Here is a 27,849-nt window from a genome sequence, read left to right as displayed (position 1 = left end):
TGGGTTCCATCGCTTCTAAGTGCAAAACGGTGCACACGGACACGCTTGGCTTTTAATACCGTGTTAATATGAAAGCTTTTTGGAAACGTAGGCGTGCTTTACATACAATGTGAGCCTTCAGGGGGCCCCGTAAGGCAGCAAATGCCCCGCCGTGACAGGGCCCAGCCGTGACAGGACCCCGCCGCCCGGAACGCCCCGCGGCTGCCGCAGTCGCATTGCGACGGAGGGGAAGGAGGAGGCGCGGACGCCCCACGCTGATTGGCCGCCTGCCTCTATTCGAATCCTATCAGCCAACCGGCTGCAGCCGGGCCGCGGCAGGGGCTCTGGGATTGGTCCGCGAGGCGTTTGAGCCGACCAATCATAACGCCGAGAAGGGGTTGCGGAAGCTACGGGGGGCGGCGGCGGCGGGTGTGGCCGTGTTGTGAGGGCCGACCAAGATGGCGGAGGGCGACAACAACAGCGTCTACCAGCTGGTCAGTGCGGCGGGGCCGGCGGCTCCTCGGGTTGGTGGGGGTGCCTGGAGCCTGGAGCCTTCCGCCTGCGGGTGGGCAAGGAGGTGCTGGCGGTTTCTGGGCGCCGGAGGTGCGGGGAGCTGGGCCTGCACGCTGCCGGGCCGCCTCGGCGCTGTGGGACGCGGGGATCTCCGTGCGCGCCTCTTCGCTGCGAGCGGCCGGCCGGGGTCCGGCGGGGCTGCTCTGCGTGCTCGGACACGGCGGCCGCCCGCATTGGGCTCCGCTGCTCACCGGCCGTTGCTCGTCGTCGCATCCGTTTTACGCGACCCGCGGGGCTGACGTTAAATAACATCTGTGTGTGGCTGCATCACTTGGCTGCGCTGTCAGGCGCCTCTGAGTGCGAGAAGGCGATAGGAGCCGCGTTACAGAGTGAGGCGGGACGTCCTAATTGGGGATGGGGAGCGGTTGAGGAGGGGCAGCGCTGCGGTGTTACTGATCGCATGGGAAGCGGTGAGAGGAGCGCTCGGAGCTGGAAGAGAAGGCTGAGTGCTGCAGAGGAAGAGCTTGGAACTGGAGGGGTGGATGCTGTGCTCAGAGCAGTAGCGTTTATGGAAGCTCTAATTGTCACCACAATGCAGATGGGCAGGGTCTGGAGTGAAGGAAGGATGGGCGCTGGCAGAAGCTGCCCTACAGCTGCCTTCTGTGCCTGCCCCAGTGGGAAACAGCTCTGGAGAGTTGGCTTCAGACTGTGGTTAATAATGCTGTTATATTCCAGCGTGCTCCCATTGCACTTTCTCCTGCTTGTAATGATAAATGCAGACAGAAGCAGTAAAGCAGAACAGATGGCTATAAAATACCTTCTGGAGAAAGTGATTTAGTTATTTATTTTTAAACACGAGGATTTGTTTGTGATGTAAAATGTATGTGATGAGCTGGAAGGGATTCAGCAGTCTGTCAGATAGCCTTCTATTTCCCGCGGTGTTGAACTGTAGCTTTTCAGATGATTTCTGATAGAATCCCAGAAGTAAGCCCTGCTTTGTAATGACAGCTGCACTCAGCTGTCCTTGTTCTAAACCCACTTTCTGCAATGCACATGCAGGGCTGGCTGACTTCTAATCTCTGACTGTGTGGGAATGTTGGTTCCATCCATGGTTACAACAGTGCTGTAACCTGAGATCCCTCTTTTTTCCTAGGGCTCACTGTTAAGCTGTGCTAAATGCAGAACACCTGAGGTGAACTGCTTAGGGATCTGTTGTCAGAGCAGATGGGGCCTCCTTACAAAAGAAGCATGGGGGAGGAATAATGCAGGAATAGGAATGTAAGGGCTGCCTGCTCTGTTTCAGGCAACTCATGGGAAAACTTTCTCTTTGTGTTCCGGTGTGATCAGTTTGGTAACTTCCATGTTACACTTCTGCATTTTTTCATCTGTTTTTCTCCTAACAAAAATGAGTGTTGGACAGCAACCAGAGAACCTGAACGCGTTAAGAGTTATGTTTGAAAATACCTGTATTTAAACTATCTCTCATGTGCCAGGAAAACTGCGACTTTGAAGGGCCAGGCTTTAAAACTCGACTTTCTGCTATACTGGGGATGGGAGCACCATAAAGGGAAGACTGGGGCAAAGTGCCTCAGTGAGGTGATACCTCCGCAGGCAGGTATCATTTGGTCTGTACTAATTACTCTGATGTATGACTGAGATCTTTGTGACTCTTCTTTTAGCTGCCGTTGGGGGAACTAATCTGATATTCTGGTTAGAAATAATACCTTCTTCCCCCTTTCTTTTGTAGGCTGCAGAAACAGCGAGCTTGGAAGAGCAGTTGCAAGGATGGGGAGAAGTGATCTTGATGACTGATAAAGTTCTTCGTTGGGAGAGAGCCTGGTTTCCTCCAGCGCTGATAAGTGTTGTTTCATTTTTTTTCCTGTAAGTAGCTCTGTGCCCTTGTGCCTAGGAGCAATACTGTTAAAAAACATTGGGACTATTAAGACTGCTTTAAAAGACCTCCTTATTAAGATGGCTCTTCAGGTTCTATTTCTGAGTGTATGTGAACTTTGAAAAGGAAAACCTAGAAGTACTGGGAACAGGAAGTAACACCGCAGGTCAGATCCTGCCCACAGGAGGGCAGTGCTTTCTGCAGATGTTTGTCAGGCCTCATTGCTGTAGCTTTTCACTGGGCTCAACTCTGTGCCCTTCACTGGTGTGTTCGTATTTTACCTTCATCCTTTTATCCTGCTTCTTAATCAAATCTGGCCATTTTCTGTGGCTTATTCCTGAAGCCCACACATTGTGATCATAAAGAAAAACATGCTTCCATAGGGCAGGCTTTCCTTACTAGGTATTGTCTTTGGTGTGGTTTTTAGGGACAAATTTGGTTGGTTTTGCACAATGTAGAGAAGGGAGCTGAAGTCTGAGAGTAACTTAGAAGTCAGCAGGGTGGGAGGTTGTTGCCCTTCTCTTGGCTAGAGATACAGTCAGGAGACTTGGACTTGCTGAGGCTTTTGCTCATGACTGTGTGTAACATTGTAATAGTCCTAGTGGCTCTTAGTTGCCACATAAATGTAAGTGCCCACACCAGAACTTCTAGCTGCTGGTTTTGTGGGACTAAAGGAAAGAGTTGTGAGTGCTGAATGCAGTGAGATAGCAATGATCTCTATTCTGGCTGGTAAAACATTTTGTCATCCTCAGAGCGAGAGTAAAAGACAAATGAAGCTGAAAAGTAATTTGAGAGAAGTAATTATATCTACTTTGGAATATTCTGGTGGAGATTTGCTCTGATTGCAGCAGGAAATGTCTTGTGTTGAATAAACCTGAATGTTCAGTGCAGTAGCACTGTGCCAGTTGTGTAGAAGGACTGGCCCTGTGGTAGAGTGTCATCTCTTTACTTTTATTCTTCAGTATTCAAGAAGTTCTGTTAGATGCAAAAAAGTACTGTAGGTCTCAGTTAATGTTCGCAGACTTATGTGATAAGCAGGTTCTTGTCCAGTAACCATACAGCTGTAAATGTAATGTAGAAGTGCACAGCACTGTCCTACTTTTGGAGGGTTATGACTCCTTGTCTGGAACAGGTTTGGTTGGATGTCACAGGTGAGACGGTAAATGGGGGCAGCCTGGGGGTGCTGTGATTTACTGAAGAACCAGCAGGATGAGCTCTCACCCTTCTTAGTTCTTTTGCATGTTCCCTCAGTCGTCCCCTGCTCAGTGCTACATTCACTAGACCTCAGCTTCCGGATGAGCAGTAATGAACTTCATGATATGCTTGTTGTATTATAGTATTTCCTAGTATGTTTTAAAAGTTGTATTTTGATTTTGTCTTATTTCCTTGTAATAATATTGAAGTATTTAAACCTGTTTTTATAGGCAAAAGGAGCAAATTTGAAGCCAAAAGAAGTTAGGCAAAGAGGGTGGTTCTCCTGTTTAAAGTCCCACACCAACTGGATACGTGACTAAGTACTGCAAGTATTTAGCAGTCTGAGCACCCAGAAACCATCTCCATGTTGTTTTTACAGGATGATCTACTACTTGGATCCATCCGTTCTGTCGGGCGTCTCCTGCTTTGTTATGTTCATCTGTTTGGCTGATTATCTCGTTCCTGCTCTTGCTCCCAGAATCTTTGGCTCTAACAAATGGTGAGGAAAGCCTTGAATTAAAATAGCCTGAGTGTAAAGGATTTGGTTTCTATCCAAGTGAATATGTGAATTGCAAGTGTTAAATGATTCTTGCATAGTCACTGTCATTGTCAATCTCTGTAGTTTATGAAGTGAGGACACTTCTAAAATGCATTCTTCTTTTTCTGAAATAAAACTACTACAGCAGAATCTTTATTGTTCCTTCTCTTCTAGCAAAGTAAGGTTTTATTTTGAAGGAGTAGGAGTGTGCCAGCAGAACAACCCAAGTAATTGCACACAGCAGATAAAGGTGAAAGTCAGCGCTTCTCTGGCTTAAATAGGAGTTGCAGTTTTAGAGTCCATTGGAGAGACTCAGCGTACTTAAAATCTACGTAGGTGGTTGCATTACAATGCTCAGTAACAAGAATGTTAAGTTTCAGATGAGAATATTAATTCTTATTCCTGGCTTCTCTTTATTAAAAGGACTACAGAACAGCAGCAAAGATTTCATGAGATTTGCAGCAATTTGGTCAAATCTCGTCGCCGAATTGTTGGATGGTGGAAACGCCTTTTCGCACTGAAGGAAGAGAAGCCTAAAATGGTATTGAGTTCCAGGGGTTCTTCTCTGTATCATTGTAAAATATCTCTTTGCTTTGTTCCATCAAAGCTTCAGGTGCTGCGTGAAGCACAGGTTGAATGGACGTGGGGATAGCATACTGTGAGGGCTATTTCAATGGAGAAGAGCTGCTGTACTTTAATAAATTGAATGGTGCATAAATAGTTGGGAACGTATAGATGTAGTCTCTGCAGTCTCAATTCTAACAAGCCTGTGCATTGATATTGCATGTGGAGACGCCAGTGGACTTCAGTCTAGTTTTGGACTTTGAAATGTTGTTGCACACCAAAGGGAAGGATGAGAATTTCCTTCAGCTCAGTGGTAACTGTTCCCTTTTCTTTTTTCAGTACTTCATGACCATGCTTTGTTCTCTTGCTGTGGTTGCCTGGATTGGACAGCAAGTTCACAACCTCTTTCTGACGTATCTTATTGGTAAGTGTGTAGCATGCAAAACAGATCCAGCTTTGTTGGCTGCCTAAAATGGTATGAAGCTGGTGGAAGTGAGATGTGATTATTCGTGTGGGGATGTTTTGTTTAACCTGGGACATCTATTTGTGCGTTCAGACTGTTGGTGGGGCTTAAGCGAGGCACGGAATTGCAAGGAGACAAAGGTTGTTGAAGAGTTAATAAATAATTGATTTTTTTTGTTTATTTCTCCAGTAAGTTTCTTGTTGCTGTTTCCTGGACTGAACCAGCATGGGATCATTACAAAGTATGTTGGAATGGCAAAAAGGGAAATAAACAAACTGCTCAAGCACAAGGAGAAGAAAAATGAGTGAAGACTTTACTGCAGTTTGCTCTTGGAAAAGGTTTTCTTGGGAACAGTTTTGTGAATTTATGTATAATTAAGATAATAGAAGTTGTATTGCTCACTGGCTTACCTTTTTTTTTATTGGCTCCAATGAACTGAAAATGTCCCTTGAACATCTGCTATGGGTTTGTCTCTTGCTGTGCAGATTAGGGTTCCGTGTCTGATTTCATACAAAAGATCTTTGATGTGTGGAGCTTAAATTTCTTCACCCATTTAAGAGGCCTCATACGTACCCTACCTTAAGAACTTACTGCAACTGATCACAGTATTTTCATACCTGTTGGCTTCACCCGTTAGTGGTTTGTGGTGTCAGCAAGTATGAAGGCGTTCTGAAAGCTTGCACTTCTAAAGGCTTGTTACTACTGAGTCTTGTGGAAAGAAGACCATGAACTGAATAAGTGATGGTGGCTGAGTGCCCACGTGTGGTGTGAGGTGATCCTCTTGTCTCACCGAATCTCTGTGCTTTCTGTGGCTGCATATGCCAGCCTGCCTGCTGAGCTGGGCTCTGGGGCACATCAGCTTCTAGTAGTTACTGTAGCTGTAGGGCAAACTGCAGTTTGTTGCACTGAGGCTGTAGAGAGGAGTTAAGGTGTGTGACCTTCACGGCTGATTGCTCTGAAAACTGCTGTGGTCTGGGAGCCGTTTGTTTTATGGATGCTGTCTGTACAAAAGCACTCTGGCTGCTCGCTCTGTAAACAGGGCTGTCTGAGTGCTGTGCTTTTCTGTCTGTCTCCTTATTTTTACAAACAACTTTTTTGTCTTTGAAAAGCTCAAACCTGTGTTAATGCATTTTAAAAGCGTACCGTTTGGAATGGAAGTCTCGGTGTTATTGTAACAGTCCAATAGGTAAATATAGATGAATGAGAAACTTCTTTCAGACTCGTTCTTTGTGACCGTACGGAAAGTGATGTTTGTGGATCTCGAATGGCGTTTGCCGTGCGGTGCTACCCGCTGTGTTGGCCATCCCTGCTGTAAGCGGTGCCCCCGCCGTTGGTTACGGAAGCTGCGGGCAGAGCGGCGCCCCCGGGAAGCGTCCGCGTTGCTATAGGAGCGCGTGGCAGCGTCGCCCCGGAAGTGCGTGTCTCTGTTCTCACCAATGGGGATGGCCGAGCTCGGAGCACGGCTCCTTCCGGATAGGATGTCGAGTCTCGCGAGATCGCCCCGGGCCGCGCGCTCGCCGCTCCGCGCTCATGGCCTTCCCATAATCCCGCGCGGGCGCCCGGCCTCTTCCTTTTCCGCCATCTTGCCGCACCGGTGAGTAGGGCCGCCGCCTCGGCCCGGCCGCCATCCGCCGCGCTTCCGCCCCATCCTCGCTCCTCCGCCGCCTCCGCTCCCCTCATCGGGGGCCCGAGACTGCGCCCGAGCGGTTCGGCTCGCTTTGAGCCCTCGGCGTCGTCTCTAGCGCTCTGTAGAGCCTCCGAAGTGGCGGGTGGGGGGGAGCAGCCCGCCTGCCAGCCGAGAGGGATGGATGGAGGGAGGGGGCTGAGGGCGGCGGCGGGCCCGGGCCGGGCGCCAGGATGCGGGGCCGTGCGAGGGGCCGGGACCGGGCGGCGGGGCGGGGCAGCGCGGCTCGGCGGGGAGCGCTCGGCTTAGCGGCGAAGCCCGCGTGTGCGGCAGGAGCCGGCCCGACCCGGGATGGCCGCTCCGGCCCCGTGTCAGCAGCAGCGCCCTCCTGGCTCCGGCAGTACGCGGCACGGTGGTGTCCGTGCACGGCCCGCCTTGTGCGCGGAGTGCTCCAGGCCTTAGCCCTGCAATGCAGGAGGTGATGGACTGCCTTCCTTTAAGAGTGTTGTTACTTTCATCCTGTAATGCCTTTATTATTATTATTACTATTATTGAATGTAGGGAAGTTTTCTAGCATGTTTAATACTATGTGTGACATGCCTTTTGGATGGGGCCAATACTGGGCTTATAAGATCTAAACCATTCGCCAGGGAAAGGTGTCACATTGGCATTTCGCTTATTATGTGCTGCTTTTTAAAGATACATGTGTGTGCGAGTTGATCAAATCCAAGTTGAAGTGCTGGTGTGTGTGATTTGCCAGATTGAATTCTCTCAAACAGAACTGAGCGTGTGTTGTGACTTGCTGAGGCTTAGTGCAGCTTCTTGTCGTTCTTAGGTCCTTAGGCTCTAAAATAGGCCTCAGAAGTGCCTCGAGTACAGTTGTGATGGATGTGTGTATATCACTGCCTCTCTCCTCCCCACAGGCACCATGGTGCGCATGAACGTTCTGGCCGATGCTCTCAAAAGCATCAACAACGCAGAGAAACGTGGGAAGCGCCAGGTTCTCATTAGGCCGTGCTCCAAAGTAATTGTCCGGTTTTTAACTGTGATGATGAAGCATGGTGAGTGTGGAGCTCAGCACTGGTATTCCTTTCATTCACCTTTCCTATGTAGTTTACTTAGTGAAGGAGATCTCTGGGGAAAGTTTGAGCATCTTCCAGGTTTGATGGTGTTGGCTTTTGATTGTAGTGTTCTATGTACATTCTGAATATTGAAGCTACCCAAAACATTCTGCCGGTATGAGACAAGTTCTGAAAATGAAAGCCAACTGAGAGATCCCTCACAGAGTAATTCTTCTTCAGTGGTTGAGATGTGTTCCAGCTTTACAGAATGTAGTCTCATCCTGCAGTACTTCGGTGTAGTCGAATCATACCAGTTGGGACACTGAAGTTAGTCTTAATTGCTGACAACTTCAGTTCTATGGGGTGATGTTTTCTTCAGGTGCTTTTTGACTTAAGTAAATCAAGGTGCTTGAAGTCACTTTTGGATGGTTTGGTTAAATGAACTGTATTGTGTCTGTGTATCATGTTCTGATTTATCTATTTTCTAATCTTTCCTAGGTTACATTGGTGAATTTGAGATAATTGATGATCACAGAGCTGGGAAGATTGTTGTCAATCTCACAGGCAGACTCAACAAGGTAGGATTCGTTTCTGAATACAGTTCTCTAGGAAGATGTCTGAATGAGGCCTTTTTGTCTGCTCTAACTCTGAAATTATTGCTTGTGAGAAGTTGGTATTTAGTTAGGACTGTGTAAGTGAGTAATGTGGCTGTTATCAGTTGTTATTGGATGTTATGTTTCCTAGATTTGTAATACTGTGGTTGATTTGATTACTGTTAAAAGCACAATAAATAAGCAAGATTTTTTGAAGTCATCTTTCAGGTTCTGTGTATTTCTCGTTTGGGGTCTGCTGCCTACTCAGTGATTTCTCTGTTTATTTAAGTTATCTGTAAAAGTTTTGTCATAAGAGATAGCAACTATGTTGCCTTCCAGTTGATGGTTAATACCTCTAAGTAGGGAGGAGATGAGCATTTCTGCTGCTGCTAGGTTGGCTTTGCTTGTGGTTGAGGCAGAGTGAAATCTTGTGCTACTTAGTGCTCTTTGGGTTCCTGGGGTGTATGAATCATTTTTGTGTTTGGGCATTTTTTTAAATGCATTTGACTTAAAACGCTGGGCTGTTCACTTCTGTGATGAATTGCTGTGCATGAAGTCATAGAATCACTAAGGTTGGAAAAGACTCAAACAGCATTTAGATGTTTCTTGAACATGGATGGTCATTGTATCCAATGAAGCTATTCAAGAGAGAGGTGGTTTTTAAGAAAAGAAATGTAAATATTAGTTGGCCAAAACATGTTGGGGGCCATCTCTGTGATGAACTCTGTTGCAACTGAGAATTGTTTGAGAACAGTAGAAGGGAATTTTGACACAACCCAGATTTCTAATGTTACGTGTCTGTAATAATAGGCATCATATTTGAGTATGATGTTTCTTGAGGTCTTTCTGGGTGACTTTGTATCAGGTGTTGCAGAGTTAACTGGATGTGATGTTTCTCCTGGTAGCTGCAGTAGCCTTGATTCAGAAAGATATCAGTGCAGTGAGGTGTGCTCTGCTTTGCTCTGGGATGTTAAGGTTGTTGGAGTCAGTGAGGTCACTAGAGGTGGTAGTAGTGGTTGTGGTTGATAAGTAATAGGATTAACTTGAAAGTGCTGGTAACTTCTGTACATGTTAATTTCTCTTTATTTACCATTACGGGTGTTCTTTCTAACTCTTTATAATGATTACTCAAGGACAGTTTACTTCTAATGACAGGTTTTTGATGATAAAGGATACTCCTTAACCTTTAGCAGTTTATGGCATGCTTTTGTGCTCTCCAGCTGTACCAAATAAATTATTAGTGTAGCCTCAGCAGCAGTATATCACTCCATTTAGGCAAGGAGGAAGAGACAAGGGTAAAGAAATAAAAGCTGAATTACTGTATGAGAGTCTTGGCTTCTGTGAGAGGAAGCCATTTCATACTGTGGAATACGGGACATGCTACTTGATACCCTCTAGTCTTTTGCTGCCAAGTCCAGTTTAATCCAGTTGAATTTTTTCATTCAGAGGGCTGGAATGACAAATGTGTGGGTCCGGGTTTTACAGTTCTCTGGTTTGTAATGGAATTGTGTTTTACAGTGTGGTGTAATCAGTCCCAGATTTGATGTTCAACTGAAGGATTTGGAAAAATGGCAAAACAACCTGCTGCCTTCCCGTCAGTTTGGGTAAGTGTGGAGAGGAGCTGAATGTGTCTCACATAAGCTGATTTTTTTTTAACTGCACTTTCATAGTGCCTGAATTGGATTCACCCAATGCCTTTCATGTCTCATTAGTTTGAAAGCAGATAAGAGTAAAAATTCAGCTTCCATACAAATGCTTTTTAACCAGTTCTAAAGGAGTCCTACTAAGCAAGAACCTTTTTTATTGTTTCACCATTTCCTTGGTTTACAGGATTTTTGTTCCTTATTTTACTTCTATGAATGTCCAAGTATAGGTGGAAGTAATATCAGATGAATGGAATTGGGTTGCACTTCTGTGATTGTGGTTAAGTTGATAAAATATTAATTAACGTAAGACTCAGACTCGTGAGTTCTGAATATCCAAAGCATAGAAGATGTTACAATACCTTTTTCTTTCCTCAAATTCTCTAACTCGAGGATAATGATTGCAGTGGCTCAGTTAGTCTGCCCTGTCGGAGGCAGGATTAACAGTTCCTTGTCATTTCTTTTCTTAAAGCCCCAGTGATAAGCTGCATAGTCAAGCTGTATCTATCTAGCTTGCAGTACGTGTTGTCATACTGAGATTTTTCAAGAGTATTTATAGGGCGGTGGGACAAGAGGTTTTCAGACATGAAGCTGTGTGAACTGTGCTGATAATCCAGGTGTTGCCATTAGAAGTCACTAAAGCTGCTTCAGTTGTCAGTCCAGGTTCAGGTACTGATCTGTGGAAGCATGAGCAGCATTGAAAGCACTGAGTGACAAAGCCTTCAGAGCTGGCACCGTAACAACTCTTATCTGCTCTGAAGAAAGATCTGTCCTTGACACAGAAGCACTTTGTCTATAAACTATGGACTTCCTACCACTAGAACAGCAGAACTGATGTTACTGTAGGAACATGTAAGGAGACTGAAGGGAGAAGAGAAGCCTGTAAATGTACCTTGTGTGCTTCACAATTGGGAGGAGTTTCTTTTTTGTTCTCTTATAGTATGCTATGCTGTGTCCTTTCTATTGTAGTACAAGAATTAAGTTAGTGCCATCAGCTCTGCATGAATGTAGAAAACCCTGACAATAAACTGAACATGTGTTCTTCCTCAATAGGTACATAGTACTGACAACCTCAGCTGGCATCATGGACCACGAGGAGGCTAGGCGAAAACACACAGGAGGCAAAATCCTGGGATTCTTTTTCTAAATCTTGTAAAAGAGGATACTAATAAATTGTTCAAACGGACTCTGGTGTTTCCAGTTGGTGTTTCAATGGCTTCTAATGCAACCTGCGGTAGTGCTTGTAAAGGCCGGCTCTTGTGCTTAAGTTCTGCCTTTACTTCAAATGATGCTGAGATTCCACACTGTCCTTGGTTAATTATTTTCTTGTTAAGGATACAATGTGCTATAAATTGTTACCATTTTCAGAATGACAGTTACAGGTAGCTACAGTGTAGCCTCAGTAGGGAAGTTACAATGTTACACTGCACTCTGCTATCCGGAGTTGGGATTGCCCCTTGCATTTTAAGTGTGTGGGTTACCATAGCTAAGAGTGTGACTCTTCCTTTCTCTTTCAGGCTAAGTGGAAGATGCATTTCCAGAATCTATTTCCTGCTTGTGCTTTAAGATTAAGAAGTTGTGAGATACAGGATGGTGAAATAATTAAATGGCTGGAGTTTGACATTAGTGTTAAGGAGTAACTGAGGTATAAGGGTTAATCATTTCTTTTCCTTTGTTTTGCTGCTTTATTGGTCTTCTGTACCATCAGAATTTTGGGCAGGGTAGCTGCTGTGCAGCTGCTTTGCGTCTTTCCCTGAGGGTGTAACTGTTAGGGATCTCAGAATCTTTGTAGTCAGAAAGAAAGAATGCATATATTTAGTGTGGAATGAGTTGTTACCTTTATTTCAGGTAGGTGATGTGTAGCATAGTGTACTCAATACAGAAATAGCTGCACACGGCTGCTGACTGCAGCTGAAGAGCTACTTGTAGACGTAGAGAATAAGAAGTGGGTTTCTGGGTTGGTCTTGTTTTTAAACTGGTTTGTAACTAAATAATCTATTTCAGTTTAGTCTCGTGTTCCTATCCGAGCAAACTGGTCTTAATTGTAGGCAGGCAGTACATTCTCACCTAACGTGGGTCTCTGAGGAGCAGGAAGCCAGCAGCTGTGCTGCAATAGGATAGTTACCATAACTAGTGGTGGTGGTGTGGGAGTGCCCCATAGCACAGACTTACAACTTACCTGACAAGAGCAGGGAAATGATTTAATGGTTACAGCTTTCCTGCTCTGTCTGTCCCATTCTGCTTAAAGGTACCAAGTCTGAGTTGCAAATGGCACCAAAACATTCAGATGTGTCCATGTTTAGCTGAAGATAAACGTCTGTACACTAAATTACAAAGAGTGGCTTCAGAGTAAAAAATGTATTGGCCCTTTATTATTGTCAAGTCAAGCTCGAAGGTCATGCACTAGAAGGTGCCCCTGCCTGTGGCAGGAGGTTTGGAACTTGGTGATTTTTGAGGTCCTTTTTAGGATGGTTCCTTCCTTCCCTGACATTCCTGTTTTAAACTAATTTCAGACAACACACTGGTCCTGCTGAACCACTTTACCTGTGTGTGGTGCTTCACTGCTGCACAAGTGCACTGTTACGACTCCAACAGAGACTTCCTGAAGCCAGAGCATTTCTGATGCTCTCAGTCAGCTGGGAATAGAACTATGTTCATTTACTCCACAAGGCAGCCCAGCACCTTTCTTAGAATTACTCAGTGGAGATTAGAGCTCCGGGAGGGAAAGAAGGACTTGGAGGGAAACATGGAGCAGCAGGTACAACCTTTTTGATGTTTAACAAATGCAGCCCTGAACTGAGCTAATGTGTGTGGAAGTGAATGTGGCTCATCTCAGTTCAAAGCTGATCTCTGAGGTAATCCATCACAACTCAGAATCAAGGAATGGCTCTTGGCCTTCATCCAGGGAAAATGAGGGGTGGGGGGCAGCTGAGGAAAGCAGCTGTACTGCAAACTCCAAGTGGGTTTCATCACTGTACTTTCTTAAGATATAGAGAAGACCTTTTGGTGTGAGGTCTGCTGTGCTTGCTGAGCCCAAACTGAACGACAGGCTGTGTGAGCAGGACGGCAGGCAGCTTGTGCGCCCAGCTCTAGTGCTGCAGGACTTGCTGTTGTCACTTGGAGGTTGCAGGCGGTGCAGGCATTCCCTCCTTCTCTGCCAGCTGACCATGGTAAGTATCAGCAGTCTGAGTCACAGGTGGTAAAGGGGGCTTAGTCTGAGTTATGCAAACTGCTGACTCATTTGGATGTAGAATGACACGTTCAAATAGCCTGCCGTGCATCAAGTATTTATTTTTGCAGTGCAAAGTTGCCAACAGGTGGCAGCATCCAACTTTGAATCGTTGGAGACTTTGAAGGTGGTCTCAATAGCGAGAGGAGTCCAAAGAGGGCTTTGGCATTGCTGCTGGTCTCTGCTCTTTGTATGGAGTTAATCACCCTGAATTTTCTTGCACTCTGCAAAGAAATTTCTTCTGTCTTTGATGCAGCGGAGCGTAATTTAATATGGGAGATGAAAATAAGTAAGGATCTTGAAAAATATGCACCAGAGCAAAGCCTTGTGCATGGCAGTAGGTCCACCGCAAAAGCAATTTGTCCTCCTTGTCCCTTCTGTAGGTTCTCTGCCACAGGTAATTCATTCAGCTCAGTTCTGAACAGAGCGTGTGTGTTTGTTTTCTCGTGTGTGTGTCAGTTACTCGCACCAGAAACACAAGCAGTAATTAGACCTTGATTGCTGATGTCTTAATGCTTACTTACTGCCTCTTTCATACCTGTTGAAGTCTAGACAAAAACCAGCAATGACAGACAAGAACGCATGTTGCTGTGCTACAGAAAGCAAGGGGAGAAAATGGGTTTAAAACAAGACTTGTTTGCTGTCTTACAGCCAATTAAAGCATATAGCAGACTCTCGGTAACATCAGCTGTTCCTAGGAGGGCTGGGAGGCACTGCCATTTGCTGGGGTGGGATTATAATGTTCCTGTCAGAAGCAGATGGGACTTCACATAGTGCAACAGCTTGTGATGTATCTTGGTGCTGGTTGGGATGTGAGCTTCATAAAGGTGCTTAAAAAAAAGTAGGGTAAAAAAAAGCTTTGGGCCTGCTCTTTCCCCCCTCCTCCCCCCGTCCCCATGCATTACATGGAATTACCCGGATATTTGATTACCAAACAAATTACAGTCTGGAAATGCATGATACCATGATACCTGTGGTACAGTGGTGTTGTCATCGTGCTCCACTGTCCTGCAGCTCTGCTTCCACTCCTTTATGTGCTGCCTGTGATGCTGAGCTGCTGAAGATAAACCCCCAGGGACGTGTATTTTGTTCTGGGGCTGGCACTGGGGCCATGCTCACTGCGCAGTGATAGTTGATCAAATTTTAGTGCTGTGCAACAGCGTAACATGGGGCGCCTGAGATCAGCAACCACCACTTTCGTTTTTTATAGCGACATAAAACACTGTTAAAGCGGATGCCGAATGGTCTATAAAAGCAAATGGATTTGGTGCATATTGTAATGAAATGGGCGGCTTATTCTACCTGTTCTGGGCTGCGTGATGACTTTACTTGAGAAGATACTTCAGGCATATAAAAATGGGTCAACTAGAGGATGTTTTTACTTCAAGCAAATGTAGGTAGCTGATGCCCAGCACAGTTCTCTTCCACTGCAGCCATAACCTGTTTTCATGTTCAGCTTTCTGATACATTGGGTTACCTGGTACTGATGAGAAATGAGGCACAGCGTGTCCAGGACTGCTTACAAAATATGGCAGATGAAGTGAATTTACTCTTTGTGAGTGTTCAGAGACTCCCAGTGCCTGTAGTTGCTATGGCTTATGAAGAAGACTCAGAGTCCCCCCAGCACTCTGCAGGGACAATGAAATATTTGGGCTTGGATTTGTGTGTAAGTCCAACTGTACATCCTTAGCCCCCATATCCCGCATCTACATTGATGTGCTATGAACTCAGCGACAACAAAATGGCTCTGGAAGAGCTCTGGGCTTCTTCCATTGAGGCAGGATGCAACAGGCTGCCCAGGACTGTGGGTGCCCCATCCCTGGTGGTGCCCAGCGCCAGGCTGTGTGGGGCCCAGGGCTGCCTGAGCTGGAGTGGGGCAGCCAGCCCATGGCAGGGGGTTGGAACTGGATGGTCTGTTAGGTCCCTTCCAACACAAGCCGTTTTAGTATTCTGTATGCACTCCTCCTGTACTGACTGCCTTCAGACCCCTAGCAGATATGTGCACAGAGCAACCCAACCCAGACTTCCTGTTTGCCAAGGGGTTGCTTTTCTTTACAGTTTGGGAGCAAGTACTGCAATGGGGCAAGCCATAGAAATGGTGAGCACTCCTGCTGTGCTGTCATTGACTGCTATTCGCTCCTGGTCCCATTGTTTATAGCCAGGAGTTGAATTGTTTCATATTCCATTTATTTATTATTCCAGCTCTATAATCACATCCTGTTGCCCCTCCTGCAGACAACAGTTTTCCAGAAGCCTGCAGTCCCCTGCCTGTGATCTCTAGATGTCTCTGTTGCCCCAGTACCCAGTATGAAAAAGGCAGGGTTAGCAGAACACTCGGTAAGTGATCTTACGTACTGCTTTGTGCATCTGTCCATCTCACCCACAGCTAGATCAGAGCGGTATCTGTCTGTTCCATTGTGGGGAAAAAATGCAGTCTTGCCATTCTTGTTCTTTTCCACCAATGCACAAATGTTGTGTTTGAAGCAGGAAAGGAAGGGTGAGGAGAAGAGCAGGTGACGGGAGTTGTAAAGAAAAGCTGCTGCTGAAACCTGCCTCTGTGGAAAGAACCTTACCAAATGGTTTGCTTCATTGTTTCGTGCAGTTTGAATTTGTTCTAAAAAGAAAAGTCTGGGAAAATCAATGAGAACTTCAGGTCCCAAAACCATTTAATACCTTTAAAAATCTGTCTTTTTACAGTAACAGTGGAAAAAGTCATGGGGGAAATGAATTTCTTTTTCTTTTCTCCCCACACCTCTGCAATTCATGGGGATGCGCATCTCTTGTGTAGCAACATACCCGGCTATATCCTTGAATGACGGGATTCTTGACCTATAACCTTTGGTATGAGCTGGTAATTGGCATCAGCCTTCATTCAGTCCTTGGGGTTCATTCCTTAGGACTGCAGCATCCACCTCTCAGTTGAGCATCTGCAGTCCTCAGCTGGGAGATCATGCCTGTGTCTGTGCATGCACTGTCAGACTGGGAGGACCAGTCCTACCATGCAGGGCATGGATCTGGGGACTGCAAGCCCACTGCATGGCAGCAGCCTGCCCTGTTCCCCAACTCCGCTCCCCTGGAGTAGGAGAACCCAACAGAATATGAACCCAGTGCTGATAGGTGGTGGCTCAACACTAGGTACAGTGCTGACAGGTAACACCCTCTGGTAGCTGAAAGAAAAAGAATTAAACTGTACAAAAGTGCGCTTTAATTGCTAACTCTCTTCTGTCTGCTTGAATTGTGAGAAATAAAGGTCTCCTCTTCTGTGATGAGCAGTTCCAGGCAGAGCAGACGTGATGGGGGAAACATGTTTGGAATAAATACTGATGTGAATGACACTTATTAGCTACAGTGTGGCATATTTATTTCTCTGTAGTTAGCATAATAGCACAGCTTGAAATGAGAAGGGTTCTTTACTCCTGTCTACGTGTGCATGCATAAAAATAACAATGGATTGTTACGGCCAGAATGCAGATGATTTTTCTGTCTCTGCAATTAGCAGCAGTGTTTGGATGGCATCACGTGATGGAGCTGAGCAAGTGGCCTCAGCAAGGCTGTGCTTGGAGAAAACCTTCCTGTGCCAAACAGCAGATGAGATGACAGCACGAGAGGCCAGCTCTTCTTCCCTGTCTCTACAGCTTGCTCTGTCTGTGCTCCTGGAAGGGTGAGATGCCCTGACCCCACGTCGCTGCTCTCCAAGCAAACTGCAGGGAGCGCTGCTCACTTGCCCAGAGTTTGCTCAGCCATAGAATCACACACATTATCCCAAGCTGGAAAGGACTCATAAGAATCATCGAGTCCCTCTGGGTCCTGCTGGCTGTGCTGGGACCTGCTGCTCGCCTGCCCCCTTTATAGTTTTCCCACTACAGCTGCCATTTCTTCTCCATATTTCTAGAGTCCACGTCATGCCTCAAGTTGCACTGAGATCTGGGGGTGCCGTGTTTGCAGGAAAACAGAGCACCCTGTGGGCACAGAGCTTATCCTGCTGCAGCTGTGCACGCTGCAGTGCCCACACTGGTGCTGCAGCTTTAGGGCAAATCTGGTAGTGCTCAAGTGGCTTCATGGGCACCTGCCTTCCTGTCAGTGCTTTGAACAGCTGTAAGATTTCTTATCTCTTCTGTCTATAATTCAGTGGAAAAAAACATGGAAATGGAAAATCTTGGACCTTCAGTGCCTTGTTCAGACTTAGAGAAATTGCCTGGTGCCTTGCAGAGCTGGTTGGAGAAAGGAAGATAATGGGCTGGGCAGACGGGCACTGCCTGAGTTCTGCTTCCTTAAGAAAAATCACAAAGTATTTCAAATGAGAGGAGCCAAGAGCTGCTGAGGTTGTCTGGGAATGCTGAGTGTTGCCTCAGGAGCCGTCTTGGAAACCTTTTTGTTGAGGAGAATAATTACAGTGTGGCAAAAGTATGTACTTGCCAGGTATCTGCCTGCTTTATTTGTACTGTATTCTTCCACTGCTGAAATGTAAGATGAAAAAGCTTAGGACATATGCCCAGGAGAACCTAACTTTCCATTCTTCTGACGTACACATGACTGAATGCAGGTTTAGAAGTACTATAAAAGTGCCAGGCCGTGGCTTGGAATATCTCATTACCAGGTGTCGGGCTGCTTATAACTTTCATTCAGAGATTGTTGAGGTTTTTTTGTGCTTTTCTTTTCCTGTTGGTCTTCTGATGAAAATGCCAAAAAGGGAAAAAAATATTACCAAAAAAAAAAAAAAAAAAAGCTGCTTAGATTGAAAATAAAACTGCTGAGCCAGCAGTAGCTTTCAGTAGGTCTTGCACTGCTTCATGGCTCTGACTGCATATTGCTTCACAAGCCTGCATGGCGTGAGGGTCTCACATGGGCATGAAGGTGCTGTTTTTCAGCATGCTGTGCAGTGATTTATGTTGATGCGTGGACCTGGCAAGCAGGCAGGGAGTAAAACCCCAGGTGCTGAGTTACAGCAGGGAGTTGGCTGAACTCAGGTAAGTGTCTCCTGTCCAGCCGAGGACTTGAGGATCTCCATGTCAGCTGGAGCATGTGCTGCTGGGGATGAGAACATCACAGCTTGTGCACCAGCAGCCAAAGCTCTGCCTGCTGGGAAGGTTGCCATCTTGTTGCTGCCTCTCAGCAAAACATACCCTGGTGCAGGAAGGTTCCTGCTGCTTGAGGCACGCTCAGAGTCACCTCAGTGCCACTATGGGAGCTGACAGTGCCCCAGAGTGGCCTCTTTGTGGACTGTTGCTGTGGCCCTCTCTTTGTTTTCCATGGCAGGGAAACATGGAGATGTGGCAACCAATTTGAAAATAACAAAAACTTAAAGCTATATGAAAAGCATCTTGCATGGAAAATCAGATGGGGCAGGAGAAACAGCACTTAGCATCAACATAATGCAGCTGAAATTTTTTTCTTAGAGATAATCATCTCTGACTCCAGCAGTAAAAATAAAGGACAAAAGCTGGAGGAAGGCAGAAAGCTCAGCTGTGGGAGTGAATCTTGGTGAAATCAACATTAAAAACACAACAAAAGGCATAGAATTACCTTAAGTAAAAACAGAGCTGTCTGCATAGAACAACAGCTGAGATTATACGGGAAGCACAGGGCAGTGTGGGGAACGGTCCTTGTTCAGGTCCTTGTTTTCACACCCAATCTTAAGTACAAAGTAATCTGTGGTCAGTCTGGAGGATAAGGGCTGATCCTGGTCAGTGCCCACTGCCTGGCGAAGTTCATCCCTGAACCAGTTCTCAGGCCCTTTTGGTTCTCATAGACAATAGCACACAAAGGTGCGACTCTCCTGTCTGCTGCTCACTGCTCCCTTCCAGAGCTGCCATGGTATTTTTAGATGCAAAGGAGAAATGTCTCCTAACTGTACGCTAATCACATTTTCGATGCTTCAGCTGATATCGGAATGATTAAAGCGTTGTCTGAATTCACATACTTTTGTTTGCTGCATTTTGTGGCTGCGTACAGCTTTTCATCTGACTGTGCCTATGTTCTACCAAAACCATTGTTTGGGAGCTGCCATGCAACAAAGGATGTTTTTATCAGAGAAGATCTTTTGAGTTATCCTTGGCCACGGCTATCTGAAATACAGGCTCATACACATATATTTTCTCTGCAGGCAGAGAACAGAGGCAGGAATAGACTTTATAGGCACACTTCTCAAATTTTATTAGGCAAAGGGCTGCCTGACCTTCAGGAAAAAACATGTCTGGGAACCGTCATGTCTGATGCTGCCACCCTGATGTTCATTTATGGCCAAATAACTTCTTTATAAGATATATTTTTTATTAGTTTTTTGTTTGCTCTTTCATTTACACGCTTGCCTGGATGGGAATGGGCTCTGTAAATCTCTTTGTCCCTCCTCGTGGGTCACTGTCTGGTGTCTCACACAGCACCCTCAGCCCATAGACCACACAGTGCTCTTCTGCCACCGCTGTGGCCTCGCTTCCATCACTCTTACCAAGTATCTGACAGGCTGAGGAAAAAGGTCGTTTTCCTGCAGATGGCACAGTGCAATCTGTCCTGTTTGTAGCAAAATGATGCTGCGTATTCGGAGCAGCCTGAGAGTGATGAAGCTGGGTATGGACCAGCTGCAGGGCTGAGCCCAGACAGCAGTGCTGAATGGAAGCAAATCCAGCTGGTGACTGGCACCAGTGGTGTTTCCCCAGGGCTCAGTATTGGGGCCCATCCTGTTTAATATCTTTACTGATCATCTGGATGAGGGGACTGAGTGCACCCTCATTAAGTTTGCAGATGACACAATTTGGGAGGGAACGCTGATCTGCCTGCATGGAGGAAGGCCCTGCAGAGAGCTCTGGAGAGGCACGACCTGCCCGCCAGGCCCTCGGCCTGCTGCAGTCACAGTGCAGCTTCCGCCATTTTGGGCTCTCTTCCTTTGCTAAGCCGCAATCATGGATTTCATACCTCCTGTTCACACGGCAGCTCAGCTTCCTCCACACCGAGACCTGCATGAGCCACATGGCTGCTACCAGGAGAACTGCATGCTTTTCTTCTCGAACACTGGGCCATTGCAAGAAGGAAGATGCAAGTTTGGGGGAGTATTTTTTTGTATTAGATATCCCTGCAGTAAACGGACGTGGCCGTGCTGCTGAGGGTCGCCACCTAAGATGGCTGCCAGCCCTGCCCCACCTGGGGCTGCTCACAGCTGTGCTGGGCCAAACCCGTGCTGGTGGGCTGGTGAAGGGGACCTGCATGGCAGCTGCTGGATGGGTTTTGCCTGTGGAGCGTGAGGTGAGTGAGGGGCCCTTTTCCCTTTGGGGTGGGTTGGTACTGGGGTGCACAGTGGCAGCTGACCCCACTGTGGGGCTGGTGTGAGGCTGGAGGTGTGCTGGGGTGGCCCAGTGCCTCATTGGGAGGCTTCGTGTGGGGAGCTCGTGGACACAGCTCCTTCTTTATGCCCTCCTTGGGCTCATGAGGGCTGGTTTGCCCCAAGACTGCCAGCCCTGGGAGGGAACAGTCAAACCGATGTCTCCAGAGGGCTATGAACGGCTCTAGTCTGGGCTCCGTCACGGTCCTGCCCTCCTGTGCCTGTTGGGGGCACTGCTGTGAGGCAAAAGGTCAGGTTTAGAGTGAAAATCATCTTGTGAAAGGGCTTGGTTTTTTTCTGCTTTCCTTCTCCTCGGTCCATAGATTCAGGTTTGTACCCTGATCTGCAAGGCATCATAAAGCTCTCCCACAGCCCCGCTGCATTTAACGTATGTAAATACGTAATGTATTTAGGGCTGTGCTAAACCATGGGGAGATAGAGTTGGGAACAGATGAAAGTGTAAATGGAAGTGTGTGCATATGATGGAATTAAAGCAATGCCTTGATAAAATACGGGAAAGAAGACAAGAAGAGCCTCGTCCCTGTTGTAGTATCAAGCACGCTGTGACTAATGCAGATAATTTTTGTTTTCCCTATCACTACCAGTATAGAAGACTAAAACTAATTGTTATCTGCCACCTGCTGTTTGTAAAGCAGCTTCTCTTAAATAGTCCCTGTATATTGAGTTCAGCTGTCAGAAGGAGCTGCTTTTTTCATGGCCGGCAAAATGCATTTCAGTATGAACACAGCTCGATGCAAAGGTCACCCCATCAAAAATGTTTTCCCTCAGTAGTGAGTATAATGGCAGAAAAGGCATTTTGCAGTCTATTCTCACCATTTTACTTTATTTCTTAAATGGTAGATGTCTGGACATTAAATTCCCTTTGATGGGCAGAGTTTGAGGGTGAATGTCTTATAGCATATGCTGAGCTCCCCCCTCCTTTCCTTCCTGCTTCAATATGGGCTCTGCAGTAGCTGCTTATGACAGGTAATATGAACCATAAAAAGAGTGGGAGACAGAAGAAAATTACCTATTCTTTTTCAGATTGGCTACCGTTCCTTAGCACATTAGTATGTGTTCCTGTGTGCATTAGTGTTTTAATGGTAGTTTGGTCCCTCGATGCTTGAATTAGTTTCCCTGTCAGCGTTTCTATTTTCTTGACATGTTTCAAATACGAAAAGGCTTTGGGAACCAGCCCACAGAGCAGGGGAAACTAAAGCATCTGTAAATATCACTACAGACAATAGGCAGAGGTCACACAGTGGGGGGGTCTGCTAACACTGTTCTGCAGAAGGGTGAGATTAAGGCAGTTTGAAGTTCCAATTACAGGTATACACGTGCAGAAGTACCTGCCCTGTGCTTGCAGACCTGCCTGTAGGATAAACTGCTGGAATAAAAGATAGGTCCATCTGCTGCGTGGTATCTGGAAGCTGGTGTTTCATATTTAGGGATGTGACTTGCAAGTGTTCCACACGGATTTTTACACTGTCATTGCTAATGGTTATGGAGAGGAAATTTGGTGAAAGCTTTATGTGTCCCAAGGGGAAATGATTGGTGCTGTGCTGCCTGGGTAAACCCATGGTAATCCTTCCCAAAGGTCTGTGTGCTGACAATGGGAACTATGGCTCTGCACAGGCACCTACCAAAATACATGGGGTGATTGTTCCGCAGCAGCAAAGGGAAGCTCAGGATCACTGAGAACATTAACCCAGCTGTTCTGTCTTCTATAGAAGAAAGAAACTGTCCTTCCAGGAATTGTTTCTTCCAATTTCATCTGTAGTTTGATTGTGTGCGTTGATTTAGGCCTGACTCTGCTTATGTGCATGGAGATCTTAAAGTAGTAATAATAAAAAGTGTGTGCAAATGGTGCTGAATGTTGAGGTTCAAGACCTGTCATTGAAGGCAGTCCTCAAGAGAAGTTCACCTTGTAATGGTGGTTGGAAGGTTCGGTGGTGGTGGTAGGGCCCTTAGCAGCCAATGGGCTGGACTTGTACCTGGTGTGCATTGAGGACTGGTGAGTATCAAACTGCAGGGAGGACCGGAGCTTGCCCTCCTTATGAACTTAAAGTAGCATAAGGGCAGTGTTTGTTGGCCTGGGCAGAGTCTGTCCTTGGCTTTGTGTGAAATCAGGGAATAGCAAGAGTTGCAGCTGGTAGCTTTTCGCAGTCTTTATTTAAAGCAAGAAGCATGAATGCGTGGTAGAGATGTGAAATTCGGTAAATGGGTTCTTCTCTGTAAAAGGGATTTTGCTGCACCCAGCAGGGGTGGTGTGAGGGTACGTTTGCTGGGGTCCTTGTCTATGTTTGGGAGCGTGCTTTGAAAGGCTTGAATGGGAAATTCTTTCTGTCAGATCATACTCATAATTGAACCTGTCTGTTTAGTCATGAGTTCAGGCGGGATTATTTTTGTTTTCTAACAGATTGTACAGTATATTCTGCCACACATCTGCTGCTTGGTGCGCGCTGGGGATGGTGGACACCTGGTGTCAGTGGAGCGAGAGTAGTGGAGTGGAAACAGTGGCCTCACTGGGAATTTCCTTTGAAGAATAAAAGCCCTACATGGCTATTTGTAAAGTATACGTATATTTAAGCAGCAGCATGGGTAGGTTTGTTGTGAAGCTGGAGGTGCTGCAAAAGCAAGTAACTGCAGGTTGGCCAGGTGCTTAAAGAGGAACCATTAGTTGTGGCAGGTGAACTTATCTGGCAGCAACATTTGCACCAGGGCTGTGTTGCATGCAGGTGGTTGTTACTGAGAAAGGCATTTGCACCATGTGCCTTGTGCACATGTTGCATATGTTCTAAGATGCCTTCTGTTTCTGTCGTGTTGTCTGGTGGGTCAGATGAGAAAATTACCTGTGTAGTCAAGTGCAAGGATGACAGCTGGGTCTGCTCTCCTGAAATTGGGGGTAATCTTGTGGAGGAAGGGGAATGTCCCCTTCTGGACAGTGGTAGGAAGGGGAATCAACCAGTTGAAATGGGATGGATGTCTGAGCACTGCTCCTGCCACGTGGATGTTTGAGTCTCCACAATACTTAAATCACAGAAAATGTGTGTGCTTTCCTTGGTGTGCCAAAGTCAGAGAGCCCTGACCCAGCTGGAGGGAAATAACAATTTGAGCAGAGATCTCATCAAGCAAGATGTTCCAGCTCGTTAAGAAACAACCTACTGTATGCTTTAAGGGTTCTGCAGTGCATAAAAAGAAATGGCTCATGCTTGCTCTGGAAAATCTAAAGTAGAATAGGCAGATACTGACCTCATCCCTTCACGCTGGAAAATTACTGCCACATAACTTGGTTTTCTTGCCATCTTAAAGTGGTTACTGGAGTCAGCAATGTGGAGGCAAGCACAAATGTGACTCTGTTGTGTATGCTGAAGCAAAGTCTCTTGTTTGGAAACATGTATATTGAATGGAAAAGCAAGTGGGCAAGCAACGTTGTTTAGTTTAACTGGCTTCTTCCATTTGTCTGGAAAGCCTGGGAAGAATTCAGAGTGAGCTATGTGCCTGAGCCTTGCATTGAGAGCAAATTGCTTCTGCTAGCCATTGTATAGGCTTCTGGTCTGCTGCCCTACATACTCATTTGGGAAGCATGGTCCCAGAGGTGGGCTTATCTTCCTCAGTGCCATTGCAGAGTCTATGCTGTGACACAGGCAGAGAGTGCTGGTCTGTTAGGATCCAAGCAGACTAACAGTACATGGTAAGAGTGGCTGTTCCAGCCTCTCCTATCCCCTTGCCTGTTCACAGTTCTGGATGTTTTCTGCAACTGCAGAGCTGGAGGAACCTAGCTGACAGCCTTGTAGGTGAGCTCTGCTCATAGAATGCTGCTGGGAGGGGAGAGCCTTGATGAGGTGGGCTGTTGTAGCTGGAATGCTGAGTCACAGCTTGAAGCAGTGATTGAGCACCTGGTGGGAAGGCAGGGCCAGGCCAGGGGAGCTCAGGTGTGTGCAATGCATCTGAGTGACTGGGAGGAGAGGAGTAAGGATCTACCCCTTCCCAGCCCTCATTTAAATGTTGGCAGTGGAGGCAAGGGGGTCTTGCTGGAAGCCCCTCTGTATGTGAGGCCTTTTAAAGGTGAGCAAATTTCTTTTCCTTTGTTTCTGAGTCCATGGCTGCTGCACTGAGCACATCCTCACTTGCTGCAGCCTCAAACTTTGCTACTTTGCTGTCACTGCTGCACTTTCCATCACGTTATAGCATTACAGCTGTCATTCTTTTTTGGACTAGAATATGATTAAAATAAGCAGGTTCTGTTTCTGCATATAAACTCAGACTTTGCTTGGAGAAGGAATTATGGGGGCAGGAGAAAGACTGGAGAACTTTGAAATGCGGAGGAACTGTTGGATGGCTGAGCCAACACTCCCTGTGTGGAGATGGAAATTGCTCGGGGAGTTTGCCAAGAGCTGAGGAGTTCTGAGCCTGGTGTGGTCTGGAGGTCCCTGGGTTTCCATAGAGCCTGCCAGGGGGGTGAGAGCCAACCCTTGGCCTGGGACAGAACTCTCCTTGGCTTCAGGCTCTTGGTTTCCAGCAGGGTAGATGTAAGCCAAAGGCCTATTGCCCCTAGGCAGGCTGTGTGGGAGGGGACTACTGCAGTATGTCTGTTTGGCATGCTTGGATGCAGGGACAGATTAAGAAGATTAAAGTATATCACCCAGCAGCAATATACTTCCTGGTGGGGAATCCTGCCATTTCCCCAGGGAAGCTATTTCAGTGGTTTAATTACTCTCACTTGTGGTAAACAAGTTTTTATTTCAAGGCTTAATGTATGTGACTTCAGTTTCTGCCCATTGGGTCCTGTTTTGATGAGGCTTACTCTTGGCTATCTCTTCTGTGTGCAAGTACCTGTGAGTATCAATTGAGTTGTCCCTTTGTTTTATTCGGACACATCAAATTCTTATGTCTGTCTCTGCAGAAGTTGTTCTTCAGGACCTGTTTTTTTCTTGGCTTTTGTTTAGGCTCATTTCTGTGTCTCCTCATGCTCTGATAGCTGGCTCTTTGCTCTGGGAGCAGCTCTCCTGGGGGCTTCTCAGGTCTCCATGCAAAGTGATGTTGCCCTCATGCTGCCCAACTTTCAGCCATGTAAGACTGGCATCAGTACCTCAGAGAGCTTAAGTAAGGATTGTTTTCCATGGTCTTTGTTTCTGTGAATCATTGTTTTCTGTCTTGTAAATGTAACTATTTTTTTGGTCCCTAAATCTGCAGCCTTGCAATAATCCAATGAAGCAATGTGCTCACAATGCAGCTGGGTCTGTGAGTAGGCATTAACACAGCTCACCAGGTTGCTGTTTGCTACCAGGTCACTTGTCTGCATGTTATTAGCACTCACAGAAGTAAGATTGTTCTCCCTCCGACCTCTGTTTCAAAACCATTTGCTTACAACTTAATTGTCCTTTGTCAACATGAGAAAATGTCCTGCTAGCTTCAGGCTTGGCTAGGCTTCAGCAGGGTGGGGAAACAAGAACTGCTTGCGTTGGGATCACTCATTTTGTTGGGATTTTGTACGATCAAGATAGAAGGTGGGGATGGGAATGTGGAGGGGAAGCTGGGTCTGATACCTACCATGAAGGTGATAGGTACCACAGAGGTGGCTTGCTCTAGGTGTGTGAGCACTTGAGAGAGAAGCTGCTGACTGATTCAGAGCCACCATCTGCCGTGGGCAGGCTGTGCTGTTGGCCAGAAGAGCCATTGCTGTCTGTGATGAATATTTCTTTCACTCTGAACTCTATTATTTGGCTATTTAACACAAGAGTCGGTTAACCCTGTGGAAAACTCAAAGTGAGTCATTGTTTAATTAACGGTTAATGTCTGCTCACCTGTGCAGCGTGACACACATGAGCAAGATCTGGGAGGACTGGAGAAGGATAGCTACCACCCACAAGACCCAGTTTTCACATCAGAATAGCAAGTGTCTGACTGTTATGAAACAGTGCTGGAATGGAGAACCCATTTGTCCCACCTGTTCCACTTCCTTACTGTCTGCGTGTGGCTGAGGCTCATTGAAGATGGTGGGATTTTCATGCAGTGTTTGGACACGGGGGGGAATAGAAGCAGAAACCAGAATGGGAATGCAGGGTATCTTCACTAACAGGGTTTGTTTTCTTATTTAAATGCAAATATTTCTCATCATCATCCTGTTTGTGGACAAATAAGGTAATTGCTCCTTGTGGCTATGCTGAATCTGCTGGTATAATGGGCAGTCCGATTGGGGAAAAAAAATGCAGGCAGTTGGGTGAAGATGGGATGTTAAATGTTGTGGAGCTTGGAAACCCTGTGTCAGCCCACAGCTTGTAAAGAGAAAACCATCACTTGGCAGAGACAGCTTAATAGGCTTGTAAAATCTGGCACCATCAAAGCCATGATTTGGGTTTTATCAAAGCATGGCAGGGGAGCCTTGAGAAATGACAGCTGTATTATCTGTCTTCAGATCATTCTGAGAGCAACATCAGGAACAGACTGGAAACAGTTCAGAAATAATTTCATGTTGAGGGTTTGCTGGGGGCAGGAATGTATAGGGGAAATTGAAATTAAGGAATTAATAGCAGTATCAGTAACCTTCTTACAGCAGCTATCAGACGTGACATGAAAATGACTTGAAAGTTGTCATCTACTGTGTGTTTTATTCCCATCAGAAAGGTTTGAGAGATGAGAGAAGAATCCAAACAAAGCAATTAAGACTAGAACACCTTGTGGAAAGGAGGAATGACTGTTCTGTAGAACCTTTAGATACGATTTTCCCTGCTAAGCACAGGGGCTGGACCAAATTCTGATACAGCGGAGTAAATACCGGAGTGAGCAGATTTATGGAGTGACAGCAGGCATTTGCAGTCTCTGCTGATATGCACAGGGCGGTCTGTGCAAGATGACGGTCACTGCAGCAAGAGGTACAGTGCAGCTGTTCTTGGAAGCAGAAGGCTCTAGCTAGCATTTCATACCAGCTAAAACCTGCAATTCACTGAGCGTGGTTCAAATTGACTGAAGTCATTGCCAAGATTTCTAGTACTGGCTGTGGACCAGTCCTGCTCGGTCCAATCCAGTTAGCGTGGGTGTAGGGGATGGCAGACATCCTGCTTTTTTTTTTCCTCTATGTGAGCTGACTCTGAGCCATTTGTATGTGTTTCTGTTCTCCAGGATGGCCTGCCTCGCAGCCAGGAGCTCTCTGTATTTGTCCCAGACTTTGGCATTCTGGGCCCAAACTGGAACTATCCATAGCTACTAGAAGAGAGAGCCCAGCACGTAGGTTAAATCACACAT

General features: G+C 46.4%; 2 protein-coding genes across 2 annotated transcripts; both read left to right on the top strand.

The window, feature by feature from the left end:
* The first annotated feature begins 208 nt into the window (after positions 1–208).
* ARL6IP1 (ARL6 interacting reticulophagy regulator 1) lies at positions 209–6,354 on the top strand. The gene is made up of 6 exons (XM_072349537.1): positions 209–473; positions 2,240–2,373; positions 3,957–4,076; positions 4,539–4,656; positions 5,019–5,103; positions 5,332–6,354. The coding sequence occupies exons 1-6, from the start codon at positions 438–440 to the stop codon at positions 5,448–5,450; spliced, it is 612 nt and encodes a 203-aa protein (XP_072205638.1). The 5' UTR covers positions 209–437; the 3' UTR covers positions 5,451–6,354.
* Positions 6,355–6,622: 268 nt separating this feature from the next.
* On the top strand, positions 6,623–11,249 carry RPS15A (ribosomal protein S15a). Its single transcript, XM_072349297.1, has 5 exons — positions 6,623–6,736; positions 7,690–7,827; positions 8,326–8,405; positions 9,939–10,024; positions 11,117–11,249. The coding sequence occupies exons 2-5, from the start codon at positions 7,695–7,697 to the stop codon at positions 11,208–11,210; spliced, it is 393 nt and encodes a 130-aa protein (XP_072205398.1). The 5' UTR covers positions 6,623–6,736; positions 7,690–7,694; the 3' UTR covers positions 11,211–11,249.
* Positions 11,250–27,849: the final 16,600 nt, after the last annotated feature.

The sequence above is a fragment of the Excalfactoria chinensis genome, chromosome 14, assembly GCF_039878825.1.
Source record: "Excalfactoria chinensis isolate bCotChi1 chromosome 14, bCotChi1.hap2, whole genome shotgun sequence".
In the NCBI taxonomy this organism is placed as follows: Eukaryota; Metazoa; Chordata; class Aves; order Galliformes; family Phasianidae; genus Excalfactoria; species Excalfactoria chinensis.
This window is presented reverse-complemented; position numbering and strand designations above follow the sequence as displayed.

Coding starts and splice junctions, on each gene's coding strand:
- ARL6IP1 (XM_072349537.1), top strand. CDS start 438: ATGGCGGAGGGCGACAACAACAGCGTCTACCAGCTG. Junction 474..2,239: donor ACAACAGCGTCTACCAGCTG/GTCAGTGCGGCG, acceptor TTTCTTTTGTAG/GCTGCAGAAACAGCGAGCTT. Junction 4,657..5,018: donor AGGAAGAGAAGCCTAAAATG/GTATTGAGTTCC, acceptor TTCTTTTTTCAG/TACTTCATGACCATGCTTTG.
- RPS15A (XM_072349297.1), top strand. CDS start 7,695: ATGGTGCGCATGAACGTTCTGGCCGATGCTCTCAAAAGCATCAACAAC. Junction 8,406..9,938: donor TCACAGGCAGACTCAACAAG/GTAGGATTCGTT, acceptor TGTGTTTTACAG/TGTGGTGTAATCAGTCCCAG. Junction 10,025..11,116: donor CTGCCTTCCCGTCAGTTTGG/GTAAGTGTGGAG, acceptor CTTCCTCAATAG/GTACATAGTACTGACAACCT.